The sequence below is a fragment of the Zonotrichia leucophrys genome, chromosome Z (assembly GCF_028769735.1).
Source record: "Zonotrichia leucophrys gambelii isolate GWCS_2022_RI chromosome Z, RI_Zleu_2.0, whole genome shotgun sequence".
Classification (NCBI taxonomy): domain Eukaryota; kingdom Metazoa; phylum Chordata; class Aves; order Passeriformes; family Passerellidae; genus Zonotrichia; species Zonotrichia leucophrys.
In genome coordinates this window covers 54,990,158-55,007,110 of record NC_088200.1, presented here as the reverse complement: position 1 = coordinate 55,007,110, position 16,953 = coordinate 54,990,158, and the positions used below count along the sequence as shown (strand labels likewise).

The window sequence follows — 16,953 nt, the reverse complement described above, 5'->3', positions numbered from 1 at the left end:
TAAAGTATCCAAAAAGCCCAATTAAAAAAATGCACTTAGACATACGCTTGAAGTTCAACTTCTGTATTACTGAACTAAGATTCAGCAAGCCTGAGTTCAGTTCCTTCATGAAATGCTAATCCAAATAAATATAAAAGCTCATAAAATTATGAATAAACCAGAATCTTTTAACTTTTCCTCTCCTTTGTGTGACTGACCAGACAAAGTACAGTAAAACTAGTGACAGTCAGGCAACTATTGCTGCTGCTATTACTGCATCCCTACCAAAAACATAATTAATCTCCTTAGTCCAGAGGCAGAGATTCTGAGATTATTTCTAACACTCATATCTGTTCAAATAATTTCTACAGTTGTCATATATCTGCACTAAATCCCAGTTACCTATGCTACAGCTGGTATGTTTACAAGCTTTTTCATGAAAAAGAATGAAACTATTGAAGCAAACGTCCTAAATGAGTAGACTATTTAAAAAAAATTAATTTGGCCTGCTTAAGAGACTGGCTAAATAACATCTACAGCACAGACATAATTCTTCTGACACCCAAACAAACAGAAAAGAGAAACACTGAGACAAAAGTCAATTTTATAAAAATCAAAATGGAGGAACACATTCTGATGGCTCCAAAATTACACAAGAATTGGCTACAAATTTTTGTTATCAGTTACTGTGTCAGTCACAAAATAATCACTCCTGCTAGAGAGTGTTCCTGCAAAACATTTCTTTCATGGCCACATCTTTGAACACCAGATAAATATCTGGATAGAATGAGGTGGAACAATGAAAATAATAGCAATATACATGCAAAAAGGTAAGACACTATTTTAACCAGATATTACAAAATCAGAAAATTGTGATGTTACTGATGAGTCACCAACCTTGGAGGTATTTAAAGGATATGAAGATGTGGCATTAAGGGACATGGTTTAGCAGTGGACTTGGCAGTGCCAGGTTGTGGTTGGACTCAGTGATCTTAGAGGTCTTTTCCAACAAAAATGATTCCATGATTCTACTTGCCATTAAACTGACAAGAGCTAAAAAAACCCCAGTGTGATTCACAACTCACTCACATGTCAGTTTCTCAGTTTTCTTGGAAGCCTAACAAAACTCCTTTTCCAGTCACAAGGTCTCTTTTGCCTCATTCTGCCTGTAAAAGGATCGTTTTATATTTAAATCATTGCAACACTATTTCTAATCATGGATATTCTACTATACTGATAGAATAGTAGATAATTCTGCTACTGAGTTAAGATTCAGCAAAAAACCCCAAACTTTATACAGAGTATTGCTTCCTATGTTTAGGTTGTACTCAAACACAACTGCTGGACCAGTAAACATACCTTAAAAGGGACTGAGGTTAGCCAATGTGACACTCAATTACAAGAAAGACAGGATGGAGGATCTGGGAAACTACAGGTCATGTCAGCATGACCTCAGTGCCCAGGAAGATTGTGGAACAGACCATGAGTTCTGGACATTTTTGATCACAGAATGTGCAGGACATCAGGCAGTCAGGCCCAGCCAGCATGGGGTTAGGAAAGTTAGATCCTCATTGAGCAATATGATCTCCTTCTTCATTGACAAAGTGATGTCCTTAGTGCACACAGGAAAGGCTGTGGGTGTTGTCTATCTGGACCAAAGCAAAGCCTTTGACTCTCTCTCCCATAGTATTCTCCTAGGGAACCTGGCTGCTCATGGCTTGGATGTGTGTGTTGTATGCTGGATAAAAAATTGTCTGGAAGGCTGAGCCCAAAGAGCGGTGGTGAATGATGCCACATTCAGTTGGCAACAGGTCACTGGCCTCCCTGGGCTCAGTACTGGGGCCTATGTAATATATTATATATCAACATACATGGATGAGGGGATCAAGTGCCCCTTTAGTCACTCTGCAGATGATACCAAATTGTGTGGGAATACTGACACGCTGAGGGTAGGCTGGTTCTGCAGAAGGATCTGGACATGCTGGATTGGTGGTCCAAGGCCAATGGTAAGAGCTTCAACAAGGTGCCAGGTCCTGCCCTTGGATCACAATAATCCCAGGCAGTGCCACTGGCTGGGGTAAAAGTGGCTAAAAGCTGCATGGTGGAAGAGGGCCGAGAAATGCTGAACATGAACAGGGCCTGAACATGATACAGCAGCATACCCAGGTGGACGTGAAGGCCAATGGCATCCTGGCCTGTATCAGCAATGGTGTGGCCAGCAGGATCCTCGTACTTGGCACTGGCGAGGACACTAGGACACTGACACTGAGGTGCTGGAATGTGTCCAGAGAAGGGCACTGGAGAATCACTATCCTTCGAAGCGTTAAAAGAAGTGCAGAAATGGTGCTTAATTCTACTACAGATTCTTGCCTGCAAATGCGTTATGTACTACCGGCCCATACGATCAGGTCTTTTTTTCCTCTCAGCGGGCGGGCTCTCAGAGTCTTGGGCAGCCCCGCTGATCAGAGCTTGGTTTTCACACGCAGCTGTCCCCACCGCGGCGCGCACCTTGCCGCGGGGCGAGTGGTGAGCGAAGGACGAGCCCTGAGCTCGGCCAGGCCCTCAGGAGCAGCACCCCGCCGCCATCACCACACCGGAAGCGGCGACGGCGCGGGGGCGGGGCCGCCGGCGGGGCAGGGACCCCCCGCGCCGCAGTGCTCTGGCCCCGCCCCCACCAGGCCCCGCCCCCACCAGGCCCCGCCCTCCCCGCGCGTCTGCTGGGGGGAGGAGGATGAGGGGGCGCCGCGGCGGCGTTTGTGGTGCAGCCGCGCTCGTCTGACCGGGCCCCGCGGTCCCCGCCGCTTCCTCGGTGCCGCCCTCTGTCCCCCCCGCGTCGCGCCGCGCCGCGCCGCGCCGCGCCGCCGCCCGGGGCGGGGGAGTCGCAGAGAGTGGATGCCTAGCAGGCACCCACGGGGCAGAGACCAGCGGACGCCATGGGCTGCTGCAGCTCTGCCGCGCAGGTGAGTGGCCCGTGTCCCCCTCCCTTCTCCGACCCCACCGCCCTCCGCTGCGGGACCCTGGCACACCTGCCCCTGGCCGCGCTGCCCGCCCCGCGGCTGTGCCTCCCCCTGGCCCCGGGTCTGCCCACGTCGCTGTCCTGTGGCTGCGCAGCCGCTTGTCCCCTCCGCAGCCGCGCTCTCTGGCGGCCGTGCATCCCCTTGTGCCCCTCTCAGCCCCGCTTGCCTCATGCCAAGCACCCCTTAGCAGCCTCCCACCACGGAGCCCCGCTTTCCCGTGGCAGTGCATCCCCTTCGCTACACCTGTAGCGCCGTTCTCCCGTGGCTGCGCACTCTCTTGCGTCCCAGTCTGTAACCACACTGTCGTGGCTGGGAACCCATTGCTTTCCCTCCCCACTTCACACTCCTCCACCAACAGCTCTGTCCTCTCGTGACTGCGACCACCTTGCTTTCGCCTCTCGTAGCCTTGCTGTTTCGTGGCTGGGTACCTCCCCCATACATCCACTCGCCCAAAGCCTTCATGCACATGAACTGTGCACCTTTTTGCTCCCTCTGTAACTGTGCTTTTCCCGCTCATGGCTGTTCACCCCCCACCATAGCCTTGCTCCTTACCATGCTACGCACTTCCACCCTCTGCGTACTGTTCTGTGTGCTCCTTCTCCTGTGGGTAATTTTCACCTTGCCCCTTCTTCCCCAGCCTTTCTTTGGCCTTGCAGTCTGTGGCATTCCCTGCCATGGCTGCAGCTGCAGACCTCCCAGTTCTCACCTGCCATCCTTGTAGTGCCTTGCACCACTTTCCTGTGATCCCCGCCCCAGCTCTCCCCGACCTCAGTACCTCTCCCTAGATAGCCCTGCACGCCCTGCCCTTCCCTGCAGCATGTTCTTTGAGGTCCCTACTACTTCACCCGACAGAAAGAAGCTATTTCGTGGGAGAAAAGTCATCAGGCCCAGGGCAGCCCTCAAGTCCACTGCCTCTGGAAAGGGAGGCAGTCCTAATTCCAGCCTCCTTCCTCACTCTATGGCCAAGGTTTCAGGTGCCTCCCTACATCCATTTCCCTGTGTTTGATTGGTCCCGTGCACATCTCTTGTTTCCGAGGTCGGTTTTTCTTTCTTCCCCCTCCCCCTTCGCTCTGTTTTGCCCGTACTGACTCCTTTTTTCCCCCCAGAGTGGTGCTGCCAGGCAAGGCATAATCGGGAGCTCCACCCAATGCTCCAGTTTGCGGCTCTGCTTCCCATTTTAACTTTGCCTTTGAACAACACAGCCAAAGCTATGCTGGTTTTTTGCGTGGCTCTTTTCTGAAGGCTGTAGTACAAACGATCACGATTGATGCCTTGGCTGTGCTTTGCTCGCTTGTAAATGTTAGTTTCCTTTGGCTGTATCACTTGCAGTGGCTGAATCGTGCTTCCAGTAGACTGCTTATGTGAGAAAGTCCGTTTCTGCTGTCCCAGATGACTCATCACAGAGATGAGTTTTTGTAGCTTATCCGTTCAGGCATACAGGCATAAAAATTTTATTTTTATATAAGAGCTCTGTCCTTCCAATGCAGAACACTGCGGAGAGCTGTCCAGTTGCAATAGGAAACATCCTTTCTGTATAGCAAGTATGCTGCAAAGAGGAGGGCAATCAGCCTTATGGTGCATGAACAAATGGTTTGAATTAAGAGACTAACATATATGCTAAATGTTAGGGGCAGATTTTGAAATTGTTCAGTCACTGCAGTAGACTGCCAGAGGATATTGTGAAGTCTGTATTGCTTGAGGTTTGCTAAAAAAAAACCCAAAGCATGTTAGATAAACATCCGTCAGGAGTGGCATAAGGAAAGCTGATACAGACTTGGAGCACTGAGAGTGAAGTTGATGTTTTGAAGTAATGTTTTCAAGTCTTTTCCAACCTTATTTTCTGTGATTTCTATGCAAGTGGCTTTTTTTGGAGTGTTTTCTAGGCCCTTTCTAGCTCTTCTGTATGAATTTGAATTGCAGTTCAGCATTCTTTTCTTAAAGGAAAATGCAGCCTTATTTGTAGGTAATGTTAGAGGTGAATTGGTCTGCATATCTAGCCTGTTTATGGGTTTCAGCTGACTGGTTTTAGGTTTTAGTTAAATTTGTGTTCTGCTGCTAGGTTGTATGATGTTCAGAGTAAACTTTTCATTTGCCTTCCTTATGTATGGCAAGTTACAGTACAACAATTGAGCTTTGTACCCCATATACATATGAGGGAAGTATAAAGAATGACAGTTTATTTAATTTCCTAACTGTAAGCAAAGATGTGTCTCCTCAGGAAATCCAAATCAAAGACTAGTGCTGAATATTTTATCAGCAGTTTTGTCTGGTATATGGATTACAGAAACCTTGCTGTATATCATACAGCACTACATAAGGTCCTAATGTCTGTCCTATCATCCCTTTTATCATGAAAAAAAAGCTGTGCTCCTCATCTACCATGGTCTTTGCATTTCCTCCTCTTACATTTTTCTTGGGCAGGGGTCCATCAGACATTCCTTCACATTTCCTCACCTACTTTTTACTTCTCCCTTTGTGGTTTCATATTGGTCTTTGACATAATCTCTCCTCTTATCATGAACACCTTCATTCCTTATGACTTTGTTTTTCAAGTAGATTTCTCATGAAGTTTATTTTTCAGCGCTCTAGCTTTTTTGGTTTTCATCTGCCAATCCCTGTTTCTGACAGAAATTATCACTTCTGTTTTGATTCTGCCTACCATCTTATCTGATTACTGCATCTCCAAGTCCCTTTCTCAAGACTACCACCTTCTCCTCTCATTTCTGATAATTCATTTACCTGTGACTGAGTGTTGAACTGGATAGAATTCTTTGTTGTTTTATTCATAGCTTTTATTTCATAATCAGTTAGCCATTTTCTCCCCTATATATGTTTCCCAGTTCCTTTGCTTTGCCAGCTCTCTATCTTAGGTCTTTTTTTATGCCTCTTCCCCAGCAGAATCTAAAGGTTTCCAGAGAAAAACTGATTAGAATTGACATGTTTACCTTTATTCAGCACTATTGATTGCTACTTACAGAGATGTAGTCTCATGTTTGTTTTCTGCTTTTTCTGCCTTTTTAACTACCCAAAGCCCCATTCATTCAGTTTTTCTGTTTTAATTTCAGGTTTTTACGTCCTGCTGCCATCTTCTTCCCTTCCTAATTTTATTCTGAGTTGCTATTCTCCATCCTTAAAAATAACAGCACTCCAGTCTATCTCCCTTCTTTTCCAAATTCCTGAACACAGCAATATATGTTTGTTGTCACACACTCTTTCCCCTTCACATTAAATCAGTTCCAGTCCAGATTCTGTATTATGCTGAAATTGTCTTCAGTTTATATCTCTGCAGGCTTCTTGTGCGCAAGGTGCAAGGATTCCATGTCTTTCTCAACCTGTTGGTCTCTGTTGCTTTCAATAGCATATGTAATCCTCTAGCACATGATGTCTTATTCTCCCTGGATGTCTGCAGTGCCACAGAATTTTCTGAGTTGGAAGGAACCCACAAGTATCATTGAATCCAGCTCCTAAGTGAACGATCCCTACAGGGATAGCACTGCCTTCTACTCTCTGATTATTGTTTATTTGCCACTACTTCTGTCTGTGGTTATCCCTCCAGCCTTTCTCCCCTTTTTCTTCTTATTTTACCAAATTTATCAGCTGTATCTGTTGAGTCATGTTAAATTAAACTTGACGCAACCATACTAGACTTTATTCCAGTTGAGCTAATGTTTCTGTTGCCCCACTGCTGTTTTGCCTGCTGAGGCAATTAGAACTGGAGTACTTCTTGTCAATTTCTTTCTTATTTTCACTTTGGTATTCCGTTGTTGCACAAAGTTCTTTCACTTCCCCTGGTGTAGCATCTTCTATGATCTCCGCTATTTCTTTATCTTCCCAACTAGAATTCTTGTTTACTTTTTGTTCCATTTCAATGTTACCGGTTGTTTCTCCTTGGTGTTACCAGGATGTTGTCATCTTTTTTTCTTTAGGGGCTCGTGCAATCCTGTACTTATTTAGGATCACTAAGCTGTCATTTATTTGAGCTTGCTGTCTCTTTACTACCACCATCTTGAACCTTGAGCTTATAGAGGAAAGCTTGTGCAATGTGGGCTACGTCTTAGTTGTCTTAAAGCACTCTTGTTTACCTGTTGTCAGTTATCATGAACAGATCTTCCTAAGATTTCTCTGAATTGTTTAGCCAAAGTGTACTATCCTATATAAGATTAAAACCTGTAAAGGAAGGGATGAATACTGAGGTGGGATTTCTGTCTCCTGTCTGGTATTGCTGTTACTTGTCAGTACCTTCGTGTTGTTTCAGCCCTTTTTTGGCCATATCTTTATGGCCATCACGAGGTGGGTGTTTTCACAAGAAGGGTGCCTCTGTCTGGATGCATCTCTTTTGTCATGGATCTGCTGTGCAACAAAGCTTTAGTTTCTTCTTAACTTCTGATGGAGGTAACTCTAGTTTGAGTTTGTGGGGGGGTTTTTTTGTATGTTTGTGCTCTTTTGGAAATTATCTTCTCTGCCTAAATGTAGGGATTCTTTTTAGCAAATAGTGCAGAAGTTCTGAGTTGTTAAAATAATTGCATTTCTTTCAAATCTTTAGTTTTACTGAGGAAGAAAAATGGAATTGAGTGCTGGTATTCTCTTCCCTGGCTTTTCATTCTTCTCCTTTTGCAATGATATTTTATGTCACAGCATCAATCCATTTTAAAACTGGATTTTAAGGAAGCAGCTGTTGGAGTTCATCACTCTTCTGTTGCCACAACTGTTAGGCTGTGGTGTAAATCTGAACTAATCCATACAGGGTTTTTTTGTTTGTTTTTAAGCAAGAAAACTTATTTTACAGTATAACTCAAATTGCTCCACTTATGTAATTTATAGCACAGTTCTGTAAAATTTGCCTTGCTTTATCTGAGAGGACAGAAATTCATAGATGGTGAAAGGGAATGAGGTGTGGGGAGAGACAGACCTTAAACTGCCATCTCATGGAAAAGTTGTAAGACAAAAAACAACTTCTCTTCTCCCTTCCTGCTGTTCTGCAATGTTAGTAGCTGATAGTAGTTATAAGGTGTTTGCTGTGGCAGCATGTTGTAGGAAACAAGGCAATTTATTGGAGTCTTAGTATTTGTGTTACTATTAGAAAATACTGTGTGTGTTTAAAATAAACTTACAGCTTTTTATGTTAGTGACTTTATCTACTATATGTGTGAGAGAAGCTTGAAATATTGCTGGAAACTGGAGGCATGACTGGGAAAAACAAAGCACATTGGTGGTTTTAGTGGTGACCTTGGTTTTTGAAAGACTGTAAGAACTTCCCATTATAAGAGGAGATGAAGACAGATTATCCCTTAACTTTCCCTTGAGCATTTGCTATCAAAACAACATTTAATAAATCTGGAGTTCCTAATTTTTTGCAAAATTGAGCAGTTCTGATGGAATACCTCTTTCGACTATTATGGCCAATACAGATTACTAATTGTACATCAGCTACATGTCTTTAGTTGTCAGAGGTTCTCACAGTCAAATGAGTTTGAGGGGCATCAAAACATGCCTGTTTCATTCTGGGCCATGGGTATTGGCATGGAAGAAGACCAGACAAATAATTGTGTTGATGAAGGGAAGCAGAATGAATTATGACTTCTTCCAGGATAGAAAGCTTGATTTCCCTTTCAATATATTGACAGTAAATGAGTCTTCTCTTCTAGTATCTGGTAAGCAGATATGGTAAGTGGGATGAAGTGTACAAGCAGGATCCAAGAACATGCTAATGATAAGGCATCTCATGGAATTTCTTCTTTATTTCTCATCTGTAAGCTCTGTTACTTTCCTGTGAAGCATGAGATGTCCTTTTATAAATGCTGTCACAAGCAACTGCACAACCTGTGCAAGTAATTCCTTTTGATCTTAACACAGAACTATTTCACCTACATAGATACTTGTGAGTACTCTATAAAATTCATTGAGTTTTTCCTACTGAGTAGTACCCTTCAATTGTATCACCTCTTAAAATTTGTAGGCAGTGAGTTGTTTCCTTTACTTTGTCTCTCCCAGGGTGACTCGGAGGAGGAATGCGCAGCTTTGCCAACTAGGGGCAGAGCTGAGGGTCCCGCCCTCATGAGAGCAGAGGGCATAACCCCGTCTTTCGCAGCTTTCGAGTGGCTCCAGCCAGGGTCTTGGCCTTAGCTGAAGTCTTCTTGCTTAGGGTGAAGGGCAGCAAAGGTTTTCAGCATCTCTGCAGGCTCGGTACTCTGTTCCTCAAGTCCAGACATCACTCTAATCTCTTAATTCTGCATTGGCTCGTTGTTTTTGGGGTCTTTTCAGTAAGTTTGGAGGAGCAGCCTCCCATGGCATGCTGGTCCTGATGTTAATTTTGCATTCTCTCTGATGCCCCCCATTATGTCATTTCCCCTCACTGTCCTTACTCTGAAGGCAAGCTTTGGCGGTAACTGCATGTCTTTTCTGTATTTCGGCTGACTAGAATTTTCTGCATGTGAACTTAGCTCTGTGATTTCTTCTGTGAAAAGTAGAACTTACAAACCCGTTTAACAGAAACTGTGTCTTTGATATTTTGTATCTTTCCCCCTCTGAAGCAGCCTTTAGAAAATTGTGTAAGTTCTACGCTTATCTTCTAAAAATGGTTATGCAGTGTTGTTAGGCTAATTCTACCTGTTGACTAAACTGATTACTAATTTTTAGCTTTGTTTTATGAAACTGTACTGAGAACTTGGTTATAATTTTTAGAGAAAGAGTTTGTGTTGATGGTTAAGGTTCCAATAAGGTTCTTTTAGGTCATTCTACCACTTTGACATTTCCCAGACTTATGCAGTAAATAAATGTCATTGTATTCATTGGCCTGTTTTTGCTAGGTCCCTTCTTTTTTTTCTATGTTTTTTGGTTTCTTGTTTGTTTGTTTGTTTTGTGTTTTTTTGTTCTGCTCTTTTAAATCTTCTAGGTAAGCAATTTTCTAATGTGCAACAGAAGTGTATAATTGTATGTCAAGAGCATCTGTATGTATATGTAAGAAGAGAGAAGCGTCCACTTAATTTTGAAGTTCAGCTTTACAATCCAAAAGTTTAGTTTTCTCTGCTTTAATATTTCAACACCCAGTATGCAATGCATTATAAGAATAGAAGATGATTGCTGATATATTGGAAAGCTGGTGCCATACTGCATTTTTATATGCTAGTTTCTAGCAGCTGCTGTTTTTATCAGTAGTGTTGCTAGACTATGGTGGAGAGCATGATTAGCAGAACATGTTGACTTGTATCTGATAACATATATTGTGCCTGCTCTTAATGTAGTTAAAGCAGCTGTCTACAGCAGAAATGAACACTGGCCTTTTTGGTTTGATTTTGTTTTAAATTGAAACCACTCCTGCTGCTCTCCAGATATATTATTTGACTGAGGAAGAGACCTCTGAATGTTGTATGCAGATCTACAGAAACAAAACAGGAAAACCATTTAAGTACTTTGTTCAAGGTCATGGTAACTATGTCCTGCAAATGCTTTGTCAGACTTCCCATAGTTTGTAGTGGAAAACTGGAAAACTATTGCCTAGTTATAAGGAAGTATGCTTATGCAATAAGGTAAGGGCATGACATATTATTTCCTTTTCCATTCTCCTCCCACTTTTTCTTACATAAATCAGATAGAGCTTTCTTAGTATTAGTTCCTGTTAATCTAATATACTTTAAGTGTCCTCAAGCGCTGCCCTCTTATTATGTAATCCTGAGTGTTTTTCTTTCTTGTTATGCCAGAATTTTGAACCTGTAATTCAGGAGTTTGTGTTGAAGCAGCTTTGAATTTCACTTGGCAAATACATTTGAATATAGGATGCATTTTGAGGGAATGTGTATAAAACTGCTATGAATGTCCCTGTAAGTGGCAACACTGTTAGTTCTCACAGCAGTGTCGTGCGTGATTTACATGAAGACAGTCCAAAAAACAGGGGCAGTGTTTTTCATGGAATGTCCTCCACATCTCATGTGGAGACCAGTAACTGGAGAGTTCTGCCCTGGGATTCCTGGTGGATTTTTTGGATGCATCTCGATGTCCTGCGATAAAGCTAACATTTGAAAGTAAAGTATGTTTTTAATTGCATGTTTTACTAGTCATAAGTTAGAAAATATTTTGTAATTTACGATTTGTAGTCTGTAGAAGTCAAAAAATTTGAAATTCTGTGAAACAGGTTGATAACCAGGTAGAAAATTCAAATGTAGTACAGTAACTTGGTATGTGCAAAATGTCTTCAGAAGTGAAGAAATGTTTTGGTTTTGTGGTTTTGGGAGGGTGGGGTTGTAGGGATTTTTGGGGTGGTTTTGTGGTTTGTTTTGGTTTTGTTGCTTTAGGTTTTTATTATTGTTACTGGTTTGATTTTGTTTGCATAACTGATTTTTTTATTAATGATTAAGAACTGTGGAAGTACCAAAATTGCATTGAAATGGATATTTTAAGCCCCTGAAAAATATTACTGTGATATTTGTAAAATATCCTTATTTATTGCTTATTCGAAATGTATACTTAATGTATAATGAAGAAACCACAGCTAAATACTTTTGAGGCTTAAAAACAAGGCTTTTGTCTGCAGATGGCCTGATCTCTAAACTTCAAAACTGCAGCAGGTGTGCTGATCATGTCAGCTTTGTTTAATCAGCTGTGTTATGTTTCAAGATAAATATTTAAGTTGTTGATTGAGGTGGAGGTATGTAATCAAGGAATTTTGAAGCCATGTTTAGTATGAATTGACTAAAGATGAATGGAAGATGATCTACACCACAACATATGCTACATTAAAGATTGAAGTCCCCATGTATGAGTTTTCAGGATAAACATCCTTATATTACACCATTAGTAATACTGTGATACCTTATGAGCTCTCAAATTTGTTTACCTTATGTTAAAAACTTACAAATACTATTGGTGCTATTAGCAAAATAGAAGATATAGAAGACATACTGAATTAATGGTATTCTTAATATCTGATAAGAAGCAAAGGATAAATTCATTACCTTTTGGTGGATAAAGCAGTAGTACACCATCAGAAAACTTCTCCTAGTATTATTTTTGTGTTTCATACTTAAAACGGGCAGGTGCATCTTTTCAGTGGACAGGGCATTGGAGAACAGATGGTGGATTGTGAAGTTGTTAGGAAAATAAGAATGTGGGTGCCTAGATGTAAAACACAGTAAAATAAAATATGGCTCTAGGTCCAAAGTGTGACTAGAGTCTGCTTTGCAGTAAATTGAAGAATACACTGGTTTGTTGCTGCAGTGCTGGATTTGTTCAGCCTGACCAGCTCCTGACACCAACAGCGAGAGTGGGCCGCCCCCAGAAAGCTGTCGAATCCGGGGTGCTGCTCCAGGGCACAGCTGCTCTAGGGCACAGGTGGACTGCGCTGGGGATAGGACTGCACCGAGGGCAGGGACAAGGAACGGGGAGAGGTCTTCTGTATGTTTTCCACACCAGATTACGCCCTGCAGGGTCTGGGACAGAATGACACTGACTTAAGGGCATTCATCAACTTATAAGTGAGGGGAGGTCCCAGGGGAGGATACAATCTTTAACCAACCGGGGGAAACTAGGGGTGGAACATAAGGCGGGGAACACAGTGTTTAAACCAATAGAGGACTACAGAGGAGGAGAACTTAAACAAACCAATGGGGTTTCGAATGATGTAAAATTGATAGGGAAGTTTCTATAGAAAGCCGCAGGCTTGGGGAGGGATTGACATTCAATGGGAGGAGGATCAGGGTACAAAAGGGCAGGTCATTGGGGAGATGGACAACTAGGGCAAAAACCAACAACACATGGGGAAAGGGAACAATCCATTAGTAATAAAATATGCTATAACAGTACTAAATGAGAAGGATTCTAAAACTGACCGCTAGAACTGCATTACAATCAAAACCACACACTGCAACAGTTTGTAGTGAGATTGAAGCAGAAATTCCACAAAAATGGAACTTCGGACTTCACTGTGAGTTGCATGTCCTATTATGCAGTCCCTTTTGGAATTACCCCAGGGTGTTTTGGCTTCTTTTTAGAGATGACTGGGACATGCTGCAGTAGTGTTACAGTGACAAGCTCTTTTGTTCTTTAAGCAGGAGACATTGCTTCAGTTGTCGAAGTCTCTGGCAACTCAAGAGAATGCAACCCATGAGAATGCAACCATTAGCAAGCTCTTTGACGTTGGTATAGTAGTCCTCTTTTCCAGAGGTAGATCCGGGTCAAGTCTATTAATAGTTATTTTAGTGTGTTTATGCAGGTACTCTAATTGATACAGTGTAGTTCATTCTTCCAGGGAGCTGGTATAGTTTAGTAGTGTAAAAGTTTGCACTTGCTGGTGTGTATTCCTGTTCTAGTAGTAGTGGAGGTATACCATTAATATGCTGTACAATAAACAAGTTTTATTGTGAACCTGAGAGATTGTCTGAACTCATGACAGAGTGCTGTAAGGTGCTGTTTAGTGCTTTGTCTGAACACCTTATAGGTCAGCTACAGGAAGTCTTTAGGGAATGGTGGACATTTTAACTGAGTCAGCTGTGTAAGTGTTCTTAGACTTCCTGAAGGAGTAAGCTAAGGGTTTTCTGTAAAAATATAACATGGTTGGTAATGTCATGAACTGAAAATAGGCTTCATTCTTCAAGACTTTGTTCTGCACACTTAAATAGTAGACTCACCACATGAAAGTTTTATGCTAGTTTAATTTTTATTTTTTTCGGAAGTGTACTTTGTGTGGATTTCAGTGTGTGCTTGGGGTCAGGACTCCTGGTTTCTTTCTCTTCACGCTCTAGGATTGAGGTCTGTTCAGAAGTGGAAGAAGTTTCATTAGGATAATATGCAGCTGCTGCTAATTCTTTTAGAAGTTGCATAATGTGGAGAAGTCTGCCATGTCTTGGACAGAAAAATGCCATATCTGTTAGACCTCTTGCATTGGAAACAGTTTGGTAAACTAGTAAATTATGGCTCATCTTATTTGTAGGCAGAATGCTTCACAGTAAAGGTCAACATGTGATTAGTACTGTTCTTTAGCTTGTAAAGACATAAAATGGGTAAAATACCATCTCCTTAAATATCTGTTAGGAAACAATGATAAATGTTTCAAGAGATCTTTTTCTTCTGTGTGGGTATGTTTCAAAAGCATTTGAAGGTGCAGGGTTAAACTTGGCTTGCAGGACAGCTTCTGCACTGGATGACTTCTTGGTCATCACCTTTTTAATCTGGCTTGTCCATTTCCCAGGAGCCATGCCCTTAAATGTCATTTGGTGGTATGCAGCAGTATTGCAAACAGACCCTCCAGTTTTGAAGAGTTGAACTTGCATCATAGGTGTAAAAACATATGTATTCTATACTCAAAATGCTACCAGAACAAACCAAATGCTAATTATATGATCAGTTGAATCACTGGTACTTCACCAGAAACCAGTCTGCCTTCTAGGAGAGGTGCATGTTGCAGGACTTTGGCAGTTTGCACAAAATGTGCCCATTGAGAATCTCTTGATGAGAATCCTTTTCTGCCTCTAAACGCCATTTATTAATGCTGTTTGCACACTGTGGCTGTTTGTCTTCTGTGAAGACAGTTAGCTGCACAATAATTTCTGAACTCTAATTTAAATAAACAAGGAGCAGTTATGTCTATTTACTCTTCTGTATTGAATTACTGTTGTATGTATTCTGAGTCAGGATGTTACATCAAGGTGATGAAACAACAGAGAATTTAAAGGAGATGTAGTTAGATTAATATGGTTCTTGGGATAGGGTTTTGTAACAAATTATTTCAACATCAGTGGAACTATTAAATGAAGTTGTGACTTTATTCTTACAACCTTTGTGTTTATATACAAGTTGGAATAGCCCTATACTCTCCAGCTGCTAACTTACACTCACTAGCTAAAGTGGAGCCTAGGGTCTGACCTGCAACTCCTTTTCATCCAGTGGTTGTAACTCATTCCAGTTATTCACTAGGTTGTCCTTAATTTAGCCCACCTCCCTTACTAGCACCTGAATTTTCTTCTTCTTGAAACACGTCATCTGAACCACCACAAGACTTTTTCTTTCTCTTCCTGTACCATCATGATGTTGCAGCATGATCAGTTGATAGCAGATTCCATCTTTATCTTATTCACATCTTTGCTACTTACCCACAGCTTGATTATCTCTATATGTAGTGCTGCAGATGTTCCCTAATAGGCCTCTCACTTCAGTCTCATCACTCCCAAATTTTACATTGCATGAGACATGTTGTGTTCAAAATAAATTCTCTGCAGCTCCCTGCATCTGTAGTCTCTTGTTAAAAGGCAGTGTTTTTTCATCTTTTTATGCTCTTATATGGGTTTCACTCTGGTTATGGCATATGAGTACTTGTATGACAGCGTCCAGTACTGCTATTACAGTTAACAGTGAAAGTGGTTTTGACTATGCTGGTTCTGGCAATTCCTGTACAGAAGTATTTTGCAGTGTGCGGAGGAGACATACTCTTTGGTGCTGGAAAGGTATATTTTGTGTCAGCAAGAAAGAAATCTGGAAGAGGAGTTTCTGGTTTTGTTTTGGAGTGATTGGATGCAGTGAATAACAAGAAAATAGCCTCTTTTTATTTTGTATTTGCTTGCAAGTACTTTTAGTCCTGAGAATGTGTAGCTCTGAATTCAGTTAGAAAAAACCAGTAGTTAATGTCCTGCCATTCTTCCCACTTCCTCTTCTGCAAGAGAAGTCTTAATTGTAGACATCCAATTTTAAAGCTATGTAGTACTAAAACACAATTGTAAGATTGCGGCACCTGAGGGTTTTGATTTGGTTTTGAGTTTGCGAAGTCTTGTGCAAAATGGACAGATGTAAACTGCTGAACACAATTATTTGTGTTCTTGAGTAAGTAATTCATAAAATCAGCGCAGAAAAGCTGTTGTGAGCAGGAAATGTTCCCAGCCTGGAAGCTTGTGTTGGACAGAAAGACTGATTTGCCATCCTTCCACTTCTGACTGATAGCGCTCCAGATTCTCTGTGCTTTCGTGACACTACATGCTTTGTTAATGGCGAGAATGTCCTTAGAGAGCATAGTGTAAATTATGAAGGCTCTGTTTTAAGGGAAAACTTGAAATGAATCAAGGAATTTCCATTTTTTCTTTCTCTAGCTTTCTTGCATAAGCAAATGTTGCAGGCTCCTAATCTGGAAGAAAAGCTAAGAGTATAAGTGCTGATTTAGGATTTCAGGCAAAGCATGTCTACTGAAATGTTATGGCGTTTCAGTCACAATGGATACAAAGCATAGTTTACAGATTGCAGAACAAACAACATTTGTTAGACCTTATATTGACCATAGATTTACAATTTATGTTGCCAAAGCATGAAAATCAGTCTCAGTAAATGCCTAAGGGTGTAGAGTAGACAGGGAGCAGTCATTGGAGAGACACAGACACTAACATCAAAGACAAGGATAAAGGACTATGAAGCTATGGAAGAGGATTCATTGGGAATCCAGAATACAAGGAAGCAAGTGGGAGGAAAACAGTACACAGATAATGGTGGCTAGCTTGGATTTTAGTGAGATCTGAGGACAAGAAAGATTGCACGGGCTGCAGAAGAGAGGTGTTGTTTTGCACATATAAAATTTCATACCTTGTTACCACGCTAGGTAGTTAAATTTTAAGCTAGTGAGTATCTAGTACCTGTTGAGTTTCCTCCTGGGATACTTTTTGTTTAGAATACCTTCTGTTTTTTAATTTTTTTTGGTAGGCTTTTTTTTTTGGGTGATTTTTTTGTTTGTTTGTTTTTTGGGTTTTTTTAATTTTTTTTTTGTTAATGCTTTCTTTAAGTTGTTTTTGGTTTTTTTTCAGCAGAGTAAAAACCATAGGCAGAGAATTCATTTATCTGTATAACTTTCTGACTATGTTGTACGTTACAACATTTCAAGTTTCTTTTTGACATATAAATTGCAGTCCACTTAGTAAGTAAAATGGATTACTTAGGGTAACTGTGACTAGTCAGACAACCGAAATCCTTGCCAGAGCTGTTCTAGAGGCTT

General features: G+C 41.5%; 1 protein-coding gene across 4 annotated transcripts in view; it reads left to right on the top strand.

The window, feature by feature from the left end:
- The first annotated feature begins 2,692 nt into the window (after positions 1 to 2,692).
- Positions 2,693 to 16,953, top strand: part of SLC44A1 (solute carrier family 44 member 1) — a 72,844-nt gene continuing 58,583 nt past the window's right edge. For all 4 annotated transcript variants that reach the window (XM_064736871.1, XM_064736870.1, XM_064736872.1 and 1 more), the window contains exon 1: positions 2,693 to 2,939. In XM_064736871.1, coding sequence (XP_064592941.1) covers positions 2,913 to 2,939 — 27 coding nt within the window. In that variant the 5' untranslated portion in view covers positions 2,693 to 2,912. The remainder of the gene's footprint in view (positions 2,940 to 16,953) is intronic.